The 12,807-nt window shown below is 41.2% G+C and overlaps 1 protein-coding gene across 1 annotated transcript in view; it reads right to left on the bottom strand.

The window, feature by feature from the left end:
- Window positions 1–3,576, bottom strand: part of LOC118811255 — a 49,545-nt gene extending 45,969 nt beyond the window's left edge. The window contains exon 1 of the mRNA XM_036575411.1: window positions 3,250–3,576. Coding sequence (XP_036431304.1) covers window positions 3,250–3,417 — 168 coding nt within the window. The 5' untranslated portion in view covers window positions 3,418–3,576. The remainder of the gene's footprint in view (window positions 1–3,249) is intronic.
- Between the last annotated feature and the right edge of the window lie 9,231 nt (window positions 3,577–12,807).

The raw sequence follows: 12,807 nt of genomic DNA, 5'->3' as shown, positions 1-12,807 counted from the left end.
AACAGACAGACAGACAGACAGACAGACAGACAGACAGATAAATAGACAGATAGATAGATACTTTATTCATCCTGAAGGAAATTTAGCAAAACATTAAAGAGTTGACAAATGGCCTTGTCCCAATCCACCACACTGAGCGCACTTTCCCTCTTTCCGTCAAAATCACACAACCAGGCCCTAAAACACATTTTTAAAAATTGTGGTTCTTCAAGAGTTCTTTAGTAAACAAAACAGTTCTGTATAGAACCTTAAACACCCAAAGACCCTTTACATGATTAAAAGGTTAAACTGTGCTTTGTATGGTTCCATATAGAACCTTTTTGAAAAGGGTTTCAAATAGCACCAAAAAGGGCTCTTCTATTGTTACAATGACAAGCCTAGAACGATAGAAGAATCCTTTTGCTGCTGTATAGAACTCTTTTCAAAAAGGTTCTATATGGAACCATATGAAACACATAAATCAATTCTCCATCAATCTGAAGAACGCTTTCACAATGCAAAGAACTTTTTAATCATGCAAAGGGTTCTTTGAGTGTTCATGGTTCTAAATAGAACCTTTTTCTTTACTAAATAACCCTTGAAGACCCATCTTTTTTAGGTGTCACTGCCTAAATTGGGATTTTGATCTCCAGTGGAGTGCATCTGCGCTTTGTTTATTCATTCATTCAAGATTTTAATAGTGAAAATAAACTCGGATAGTCATTTTGGGTGGGCTCATGATACAAATGCATGGGCCAATCATAGAACCGTCACTGCTAAGGGATACCATTCCAGGATTGGTGTACATACTCAACAGCTCTCCAGATCTTTTAATGGAGGTTTTCTGATACATTCTTCACATTTGTTATTGGCTTATCTGACTTAAACTTATAATTCCATTATCCAGTGTGGCCCAGAGCAAAATGGGTTCCCCTTTTTGAGTCTTAGTTCCTCTTGATGCTTCTTCCTCATGCATAGTTTTTCCTGCTACTCTCAATCTCTACTTGAGGTCTGAAGATCTCTACACTGTTAGAAATAAAGGTTCTGTTCAGGTACGTTTTTCAGCCATCAAGGTACAAACAATGTAAATGTTCCCTCAAAGGTACAACAGTGGTTTTAAGGTCTGATTTTGAACCTTAAATACGTTTTCCCAGGTGAAAAGTTTGTATTTGTACCTTTTCATAACCGAATGTTTTAAACAGAACAGTAAAATAAAAGCCTGGAGACGAGACGGGGTGTGTGGAGTCAGTACAGCTTAGAACATATCATTTCAGTGGATTATGGTTCAGTTATGTTCCCTGACTAAAGGTACTGAGATGTACCCTTGAGGGTCCCACCCCAGTGACAAGAGGGGCGCTGCCCCAGTGACAGTTTACTGCCACTGAGAGTGTATAAAGCTGCTTTTGGACAATGCCATAACAAACAGCATACAAATAAAGCCGGACAGAACTGGACTGAACTGTGCTGGAAACTCATTTTCTCCTTTTAGGGGTCCAGCACTGGAGCGAGTGTCAGCACAAACGTTATTTACCCATCGATCACCAAATGAACTTATAAAGAAGCCGTCTCTGACAAACCACATTACGCAGACATCCACGACAAGAGAATTACCAGGCCAGGCCACACCCTGACGACATCCCCACACGAACCTGACAACACACAGCATCAATCAACACACAATGGGACACAGAGCAGATGAGGAAGTCCTTTGCCCTGAAAACAATGAGGTCCCTAAACTGCAACCCCATTAAGAAGCCACAATGGAGGCAGGCCGTGCTCCCCAGCATGGAAGGGGATGAGGATAAAACGCACTCACAAAAAAACCCACAACAGTAGCCCACCGCTGCTCTCTGGGTCAGCCGCCATGAACGGTGAATGTGGGCGCCCAAGCAATCGGCTTTAATGGGGTCTGTCCTCGCTGGCACTGGTGGGCCGATTGTGCAAGTGTGTTGTGTGTGTGTGTGTCGATTCTGAGGGTCAGGGGGGCTTCATAGACTCTGTGACCCCGAAAGGAGAGAGAGAGGAATCAGAGGGGGACCCCCACAGCCAGGACAGAGCTCTCTTTTCTGCCCTAATCTGGAGGCATCAGAGATCAATATGGCGAGGACCAGCCGGGACAATAGAGAGAACAGAGTTAGCAGGCTGTCCGAGATCTGGAGGCTCTCTTGGGGGGCATGAAGCCAGTGCCTGTCCTGCCACCCCAGTGCGTAGCCACTGACCTCTGGCAACACTGGGACCCCAGTAGCTAACCTGCTTATCATTCATTAGCATTAGAGACATGGGCAGATGCTCTGATCTGAGGCATGTTGCCCCCCAACCTCCCTCTCTCACTCTCTCTCTCTACGTGAGGTGGACATGAGAGTGCTTTTTCACTCCTTAAGCAGAGATCAGTCACCTTGGCTGTGGTCAGAGCCGGCCTATTGAGCCCTAGATGAAATCTTGAAAATGGACACCACCAAGAAAGAAAACAGAAATGCAGTGTTTTCGTTTTTGGGATTTGTTCTTGAACCTACAAACACTCAAGAACACAATCTGAAGAACCCTTTCATGATGCAAAGAACCCTTTACTCAATAAACCATAATCATAGAACTTTTTTGAGAAGGGTACTGTATGGCACCAAAAACGTTCTTCTATTGTTACATTGTCAGGCTTATTACAATTGAAGAACCATTTTTGGTGCTATACAGAACCTTTTTAAAAAACGTTCTATATAGAACCATATACAGCACATTCTTTATCAGTCAGAAGAACCCTTTCACTAAGCAAAGAACCCTTTAATTATTGAACCATAACCATATAACCTTGTTGAAAAGGGTTCTTTATACCACCAAAAAGGGTTCTTCTATTGTTGCAATGTCAGGCTTGTTTCAATAGAAGAACAGTTTTTGGTCCTATACAGAATATTTTTTAAAAAGGTTCTATATGGAACCCTATACAGCACATTCTGTATCAGTTGGAAGAACCCTTTCATGATGCAAAGAACCCTTTAATTATTGAACCATAATCATATAACCTTTTTGAAGAGGGTTCCATATAGCGTATTGAGTGCTCATGGTTCTATATAGAACCATTTTTTTTACTAAAGACCCCTTAAAGAGCCATCATTTTTAAGTGTGTAGCGTAACAATGAACATAATATACTTAATCAAATAATCAAAGTGAAGTTTTAAACGGCCACACACCACATCTTGGCAGAGTTCTAGACGATGGCATATACATCCTAAAGAATATATCGGTTCTGTCTATGGTTTTTAATGTAAATGACTGACCTTGCTCTCCTGAGTCCAGCCTCGTGAGCTGGACAACCAGGCATTGTTGAAGATGCATCTCCCAGAGCGGCGGACACGGTGGAAGGGACGAGAGTAGCTCCGTGGTCCACTCTGAGACTGGGGCCTTGTAGAGAAGACACGTCCGCTGTGCTCGTCCTGGATCCACATTGAGAGGCTTTTGGTTCTTCTGACTGAAATAAGAACCTTCCAGTGTCAAAGTAAACAAAGTTCTCTGTATTTTTATTCTTTTTCCCCTCTTTCTCTCCGAATCCCGTCTCTTTCCCTCTTACAGACTCACTGCTGTTTGGTCAAGCGTGTCAGAGTTCAGGTCCGCAGCCTAAGGAATGAAGTGTGGAGCTTGTGAGGGCATTAACATTGTTAATTATTACCACTGTGTGCAGGTGGGTGATGTATCACGGAAGAACTGCTCACATACAGACCATGAATTGTTTTCTGGATACGATACAAAAGTATTGTAAAAGATTCACTCTATAAAGGCCTGACCAGGCCAGAACTGTCTGCTCCATTCAAAAGTGCACACAGCAGAGGACATGAGCAGCAGGACAAAGGGCTTTTCAGCGGCCGTGCAGATAGAGTGGACATGGATCAGGTTCTGTCCTGCTCCAAACAGAAATCTGCTCAGCTTAATTATATTACTGAGGATTTACAGAGGCGCTCTGAGGAAACAATGCACCCTATCAATTCCACAAATCAGAGCTAATTAGTGGGAATGTGTGCGTGTGTGTGCGTGTGTGTGTGTGTGTGTGTGTGTGTGTGTGTGTGTGTGTGGAGGGGCTGCACTTTATCAGCAATTTCAATCAGATCTCATTAGCCTGAGAGTGTCTTGAGCTTCACGTCTGTTTTCCCTTTTTCTTCTCAGCTGAATTTAAAATCAACAGTGATTTTGAGGGTAAAACATTAACACAGACTGCAGCCTGTATAACCAGCCTTAACCGCTTCCATAGCGACAAAAGGAAGCAGATCTCGGTTTAAACACTGAGACACATGACCCTGTTTTAAAGAGCCCATATTCTTCATTTTTGTAGTCTTTATTTCCCCAAAGGTCCACTCAAAGGGGAACTCCACTGATTTTTTAAAACTTCTGCATAAGAGTCATTCTACAGAAACGTCCATTTTTGTGACCCTAGCGTTTACAGATATATTACACTTGAAAAACATGTTAGGGTTACAATTTATTTATATTTTAAAATAAAACAGTAAGTTATTTTAACAGTTACACCTTCTTGAGCCTCAATTTAGCAATATTGGTTTTTAAATCAATCATATAGAATTCCAAGCACCACAGAAGAGCTCGTCCTCACAGTCGTGTGTGAAGGGTGAGGCTGTATTTTGAGGAAAAAAACATGTTTTTCTCCAATTTTAACTACAATAATCTATACATGACTTTGAAATATATGATTTAAATGACACAAAGAAAATAAATGACAAATAAATATTATAAAATATATAATGAAAGTTGTCCCCAGGAGTCGTGTCACTGGTGTTACTGCGTAACAAAAAATCTCTTATCCTGAAATAGAAGTCACACTGATGACATCACTTGACTTCCTTTTACCTGTTTTCTGAGGATCTATGAAGAGAAGCACATGGTGAGTCCACTGTGTCTTTCAGTTATCAGAGATTTTCTCATTTAGCTCATGATTTCATATGAAGCTTTTAGCTGAAGTCACTGGTGTGACCGACTTTATTCTTAGGTAGTTGTGAAGAAATAGAATACAACGGGATTAAATTACATATTTCAGTGGATATTCCATGATTGACCCATAATCAAATAGTTAAAATATAAACAAAGTCGGTCAGAGTGGTTTGGTGTGAAACACTCCGTTCTAGAGAAACCTAAAGAGAATTGATCACAGTGGTGGTGATAGGAACCAGACGTCCACCTCTAAAAGCTCCCTCACAGAAAGTTGTTACATGAAATGGTTATGAATTCACTGCCTGAAGTCTGAGACACTGTTTTATGTTTGTTTTGAGAGTTTGGCCTAAAATGCTGTTGTGAGCAGAAATTTTAAAAAATGGGTTGAATTCTCCTTTAAGACATTTATGTAGGTTTATGTACCAAAACAGCCATAATTAATTTTTAATGAGCATTTCCAAACTCAAGGGCTGTTTTTGTTACCTTTAATACACAGCCATATGCAAAAATTTGGTCAAATCAAGTTTTGATTTTATGAGTAAAAATAAGTTAACACATCCTCTACAGAGTCACACTAGTTACATTTTAATGCATGATTCCTGTTTATTTGCTGATTTAAATGCTGATGTTAACAAATTGGAAAATGAAATAAACCATAAGATGTGGCCTGGGCAAAAGTTATGGCACATTTTTTTTTTTATTATGTTTTGTCAAGTATTTTTATTATTATTACTTGTTTTTTGTGCAATATTTCAAGCAAATAAATGAACATTTTACACTAAAATTTGCAGAAACGTCATATTTGAGTGTGTTTGTAGAAAACAAACTGAACACATCATTTGACTGGGGGTGTTCAAACTTTTGCATGTGACTGTATATTTAAATGACCTCTAATCTGATTGGCTGCCCTGTACTGTGCCTCATTCAAAAAGCAGTCAGGGCTGAAACACTCCTCATAACTACAATTGTAGGCTATAGAGGCAGGTATATATAAATATGTTTGAGACATCACAAAAACAACTAGGGCTATGTTCACATTACCAGGCTGAAGTGGCACAAATCAGATTATTTGCCCTAATTTGACTCAGATCTGATGTTTTCAGGGCTGTGTGGACACACAAATCTGATCTTTTCAAATCTGACCTGAGCCACTTTTATATGTGGTCCAAGAACAGATACGTATCCGATTCGTGGCCTTGCGACCTTAATGTGATCGGAATTCATGTACTTTTTTTCCAATGCGCATGACTGTCATTCAGCGTTACCATGGCAGCAGCACCGAACAGTTAAAGTTAAAGCCTGTAAACGGTGGAAAAGCAGCTCATCTCACCTTTTTCTCCTTCGTCTCGCTCTAATAATGAAGCTGAGAGCTGATCAGAGTTAATGATCTTCTCAGCGAAGCTCGTTCTGCTCGTTAGTTTGTGCTGATGATGAACGTGATTCATTCACGTGACGTTACTGAGTAGGATGTGCTCATGAGGGTCATTTCAGGACGCCGGTTCGTCACACTAACGACAGATTTGAATCACTTACCTAAACGAGTGTGAACCATCGTATCAGAGAGATCGGATTTGAGCAAAAAATCAGATTTGAGAAATGAGGCTTGTAATGTGAACGTAGCCTAAGTTAAAACTGGCTCCATATATTGACTATTTACACTAGAGAGTGAAACTTTTTGTGAAACTTTTAACAACATTTCCATCTACATTAAACTCTTTTGTTTGTAAACTGTGAGGAAAATGAGTTTTTCCATTATATGTGCTCTTTAATCACTATTACTCACAGTGGCTTCTGCCGAAGAAATGCTGATAGAGGTTTCACTCTTTTTTGTAAGTCATTTCTCTGAGATTGGGGCACTAAATGACCATCTTCTTTCTATCGCTCACTGCAGGGCATCCTGGGTAATCCAGATGTCACAAAGCCAGTTGCTAAGACACAGACAGGAAAATGCTTTGAGGGGAAAAAAGTTTCATTCGGCGGTTTGCCTGAATCAAGGAGCACTTGGCCTAACATATATTGTGGAAGATAAACTTCATCACAGGCCTGATGTGATTACGTTATTTTTTCCTTTATTATATTGATCTGACCCCTGAGGGCACGAGCTTGTATGACACTGAAACATTTGCCCACATTAAGCCTAAAGCTTGTGTCCTTGGAGAAAGAACTCTTCCCACTCCGCTATGCATTGTCAGCTTAGAGCTCATGCATACAAAAGCCGCTGACCTCGAGCTGAGTTCTGCCCAGCAGGATAGCTGGACCCCCGCAGGGGCAACTTACTGCAGGCTCAGGCTTCATCTCAGCCCGAGGCCCCCTCGCTGGGCCGTTATTTAACCGTTCTGTTGCTGTGTCGGCCCCGGCACCACGACACCAAACACAATATGGCCTCCCTGCTTCTCCCTTTAATGCAACCTGGCTCGCAATATGGATGCAGCGTTTCTGTATTAGCCGCCTCCCTCCCTGCTGAGCGCTACGCCCGGCGTGAGGCCGCAGCCGGTTGGCTAAACGCTCACTGAGGTGATGAAAAGAATGCTCTGAATTCCACTGATTTTTCAAAACTTCTGCATCATTAAATAATTAAAATATAAACAACGTCATTCAGAGTGGTTTGGTGTGAAAGGAGTCAGAATTGCTCACAGTGGTGATGACAGGAACCAGACGTCCACCTCTAAAAGCTCCCTCACAGAAAGTTACTACATGAAATTCACATTGCATTACTTGTGTAGATTCATGCTACACTGTGAGCCTCAGTTGTATGCAAAACTTTGGTTATATTACTTGTTTTTGATATAGATACATTTTTAAGTTAATTTTAGTTTGCAATTTCTATTTATTTAACCACTTAGGATTAGGAAACTTGAGGGGTTTTAACACATTGGTAAAAATAAAACATAAAATGTGCTGTAACTTTTGCACAGGCCACATTTTATGTGTTATTTTCTTCTCAATGTGTTAAATTCAGCAAATAAACAGGGGTTGTGCACTGAAATGTGCAGAACTGTGTCTCTGTAGAGGATGTGTTCACTTATTTACACTCAAATCAATAACAACATGGAATTTAACCATGGATGCCTAAACCTTTGCACATTACTGTGTGTGAAAAGATATGTGCACTTTTAGGAACATTTAAGGATCCACGTTGATATTTGGTGTTTTATGGTATATACAGCAATCAGCCATAACATTAAAACTACCTCCATGTTTCTACACTCATTGTCCATTTTATCAGCTCCACTGACCAGAGTTTCACTCTGTGGTTCTACAGTTACAGACTGTAGTCCATCTGTTTCTCTGCATACTTTGTTACCCTGTTCTTCAGTGGTCAGGACCCCCATAGGACCCCCACAGAGCACGTATTTTTTGGGTGTTGGGTCATTCTCAGCAGTAACACTGATGTGGTGGTGGTGTGTTAGGGTGTGTTGCGCTGGTGTGAGTGGATCAGACTGAAATTTAAAGTAAGGAGTGGAGTGTTACAGGTCAATGGAGGTTTTTTTTGTGGTTTCATGTTTTGGTATTTATTGTGTGTGGGAGTTTCCTGCACTCTTAAAAAAGATGGTTCTCCAAGGGTTCTTTAGTAAATGGTTCTATATAGAGACGTTTCATGCTTAAATGGTTCTTTGCATGGTGAAATGGTTCCTCAGACGGATGGAGAGTGTGTTGCATATGTTTCTATATAGAACATTGTTGAAAATAGTTCTATACAGCACCAAAAGGGGGTCTTCTACACTCTTAAAAAGATGGTTCTTCAGGGGTCCTTTAGTAAAAAGAAAAGAACCTTTTTTTTTCAAAGAACCTTGCTTGCTTAAGTGTTCTCTGCATAGTGAAATGGTTCGTCAGACTGATAAAGAATGTGCCGTATATGGTTCTATATGGCACCGAAAAGGGTTCTGCTATTGTTATGATGTCAAACTCATAACAACAGAAGTATTTTTGGTGCTATATAGAACCATTTTCAAAGAGGTTCTATATAGAACGATCTACAACACATTCTCCAACGGTCTGAAGAATTGTTTCACCATGTAAAGAAACATGAAATGGTTCTATATAGAACTCATGGTTCTAAATAGAAACATTTCCTTCACTAAAAACCTTTGCATCTTTTCAAATAGTGTACATGGTTAATAAAGTTGACTTAATAATGCACATTAATAGCTTTGCTGAACATTTAGCTGCTAAAATATTTAGGCAAATCATGCATGAGTGCATTCCAGTTTCCTCTGACTTGTGACTGAGAACGCAACAAAGATAAAATAAGGAAAAAATAAAGAGAGAGAGACAGAGAGAGAGATAGCTAGAGAGAGAGAGTGAGAGAGAGAGAGAGAGAGAGAGAGCGTTGGCTAGCACAGGCAAGAATGGCGGCCGCACAAACAATATCTCGCCTCAGGCCTCGGCTCGCTTTGGACAGCCTATTCAGCGCATCTACAAGTGAACAAGAAAAGGAAACTCCACACGCTCCGTGAAACGCTTTCGCTGATGATTTGTTATTCCCTTCTTTTTTTATACTCTTAAATGGTCAAACGGGAAAAAGAAGGGGGTTGAGGAGGAGGAGGAAGAGGAGGAGGAGGAGGAGTATGGGGTCGCTTTTGAGGGGAGGGAGGCCTGCATAAATTTTACATACACAAGGCAGGCGGCGCGCATAGTGATTGCCGCTTCCCTGAAAACTTTCCTTTCTTTCTCTTTTGCAGAAAACACTTTCCTGGCTGAATGGGCACCTATTAGTGACTCCATTATGGAGGCAGGCCTCTTCAATGGCTCCCGGCTGGGAAGCTTTATGCCAAAGCCTCGGGCTCAATGCAGCCCACCCCTCAAACCCCCCACCGCACCCATCCACTGTATAGGTACAGGCAGTGTGGAGTTGGCCCCTGTGTGTGTGTGTGTGTGTGTGTGCGGTAGGAAGATTGAGAGGGGACGCTCATCCTCCGTTTTGTGAACTCCAGGTGTGTTGGGCAAAAGTGTGGCTTTGAAACCATTGGAAAGGGAGAGAGAAAGAGAGAGAGAGAGAGAGAGAGAGAGACAGGGAGAGAGAGAGTTGCTGGGTCGGGGGGTCTATTGTGGTGCACTTTCTACACAGCACACATAAAAAACCTGAGTGCAGTGTTCTACATGTATTAGCTGATCTCCATAACACCCCCCACCCCCCCCATAAACACGCACACCCACACGCCCAACTCCTCCACCCCGAAACGTGCGCAGCCCGAGGCGAATCGCTACACTCTGCAGAGGAGGCCCGCATTGTTTGGTGGATTATTACAGATTTTAGAGGAGAGAAAAGGAAAAAAGAATGAGTGACTGAGAGAGTGAGAGAGAGAGAGAGATGCTCATCATCAGAGAGAAAGAGACAGAGAGAGAAAACAGACAGAAAGAGTGTAAGACAGTGAGAAAGTGAGAGTGATTAGGCATTTTAGAGGAGTAAGTTACAGGAGCAGACATTATAGAAACATCTGCAAACAAGAAAAACAGAAAAAAGAAAGAAAGAAAGAAAGAAAGAAAGAAAGAAAGAAAAGAAGGAAAGAGAGAAAGCAAAAAGAAAGAAAGAAAATAAGAAAGAAAGAAAAGCAAAAGAAAGAAAGAAAGAAAGAAAGAAAGAAAGAAAAGCAAAAGAAAGAAAGAAAGAAAGAAAGAAAGAAAAGAAAAAAGAAGGGAAGAAAGCAAAGAGGAGGCAAAGCAAATAGAAAGAAAGAAAGAAAGAAAGAAAGAAAGAAAGAAAGAAAGAAAGAAAGAAAGGGAAAAAGAAGAAAAGAAAGAGAAAAGAGGAGGCAAAGCAAAGAGAAATAAAGAGAAATAAAGAAAGAAAGAAAGCAAGAAAGAAGTAAACAAAGCAAAAAGAAAAGACAGAGAGGTGAACACACCGCTTGCCAGTAAACTCTATAGATTCACCACTTTTCTCCACATTTCTTAGGTGAATTTGGTGGAACCCCATTTTGTGGTTGTCCAAATAAAGTATCTCTAAGACGGTGACTTCACAGAAGAGGACAAAACACTTCTTAACTTTTAACGTCAGTTAATGTGGAGAGATTTTACTCCGAGTGATTTTGGAGCATTTCTATTGGTCCATTCCTCACAGCTGCTGAGCTCCAGTGATGTAGAAAAATAAATAATTGTTTATTTTTTTTTACTGTAATTAAACGCAGTAGAGTTTTAATGTTTTGTGTTGTGGATGTTTAAACATTCTGCACGACGCTGCAATGAGGACAACATTTCTGTAGAGCAAATCTGAGGCGGCGGGAGGCAGGGTCAGAGAAAAAGATAGAGAGTGTGTGTGTGTGTGTGTGTGTGGAGGGGTGAGTGAGGGTGGATGTGTGTTGTTGGATGTATTGTTTTGGTAACATGTTTGTGTGTGTGTGTGTGTGTGTGTATGTGTGTTTAGGGGGGTCTGAGGTGTAAATACATTTGTATATGTGACAGTGGGGCTATTTGGCCGTGCGTATGGGCGCATGTATGCACACTGGTGTTTTTGAAAAAAAGAGAGAGAGAGAGAGGGAGAGAGTGAGAGAGAGAGAGCGAGAGAGAGAGAGAGAGAGAGAGAGAGAGAGAGAGAGAAGTTGAGAAAGAGGGGCTCTATGTGTTGAATATGAACTCATTGTTCGGCCATTCTTACCTCCACGGGGAACCATCTGCTCCCTGTCAATGCGTCACCTGCTCGTCTGAGCCGTCGCCACGGAAACGGGGAGAGCGGGATTAAGGAGAGGTTAGGCTACCGAGGGGAGGGGCCAGGAGGAGGTTGCCTAGGGAGACGTCCCAATGGGGTGTCCGGGCCACTGGAAAAATGTCGCCCTCTACTGGAAAACGTATCATTCGCACTGTGACCTGATCTTGGGTCCCAAATCTCTTCAAGTATCTCAGTGCCACTGTGACTGTAGCCCAACATGCTGGTCTGCATTCAGCTGTGCTACTTAATTGACTGTTGTTGACTGACGTTCTCGTCTGTTTGCTTGCGGAATATGCGCACAGTGCGTAATATGTACGTGTGGACAAAGACATACAAATAAAAGTATGTGTGTAGTAGTCAGTCTATCACAGGCCTCTAATAAGGACTGTGTGTGGTGCTCATCTTTCAGGCTCAGATCACAGAGCAAACACTCAGAGAGGCCATGAAAGGCTCTCCGTGGGAGAGGCCACAAAAGAGCTGATGAATACATCATCCAGGCTGTGGACGCCAACAAACTAACTTGGCTCCTCTGTATAAGGACCCTCTACAGGCCACACGCCACTACCAGACTGGAGAACTGGACATAGAGTTGAAGCAAATGTCAATGTAATCGTATCAAAATTGTCAAGCATTTAGAAGGAGCGAGTGTTATGAGGCTAGATGAGATTTACAGCAAAAAAAATCCCATTCAAATTAATGAGAAATTTTAGTGCACGAGTCAAAATCGGTCAAAATACAGAAATGCCGAGTTGGCAATTCATTTCAAATGTCTTTTACTTTCCATGTATGAAAGCTATCACTGTTACAATAGATTAAGGGCCGTATTACAGAAACTTCTTAAGTCTGAAGGCTTATCTGTTTAGCCACCATGACAACTTTAGTTAGAACTGAATTTCGGACAGAAGCTATTAAAGAATAACAGTTCCTATCTTTATAATCTCATCATTAACTCCAGATAAGAAAACAGAGTTACAGAAACATCCTAACCAGACTAAACCTCCTAAATACTGTCCTAACTTTAAGATAAACCCCAGAACTGTCTTAACTTCTGTTTTAACCGTCTGTTTCTATTGTTTTGTGCAGTGACAGCAGCACAGTTCACTGTAACTGATATAATGACGCTACATTTATTTATACTTTAAAACACTGCTTTCACTGTGAGATGTTTTTCTTTTCTGTGTTAATGTTGATGATGAAATATTACAGTGATGGTGGTGAATAATGAGGAGACGGAGCTGAACGTGTGTCTGTTTAT

The sequence above is a fragment of the Colossoma macropomum genome, unplaced genomic scaffold (genome assembly GCF_904425465.1).
Source record: "Colossoma macropomum unplaced genomic scaffold, Colossoma_macropomum, whole genome shotgun sequence".
NCBI lineage: Eukaryota > Metazoa > Chordata > Actinopteri > Characiformes > Serrasalmidae > Colossoma > Colossoma macropomum.
This window is presented reverse-complemented; position numbering and strand designations above follow the sequence as displayed.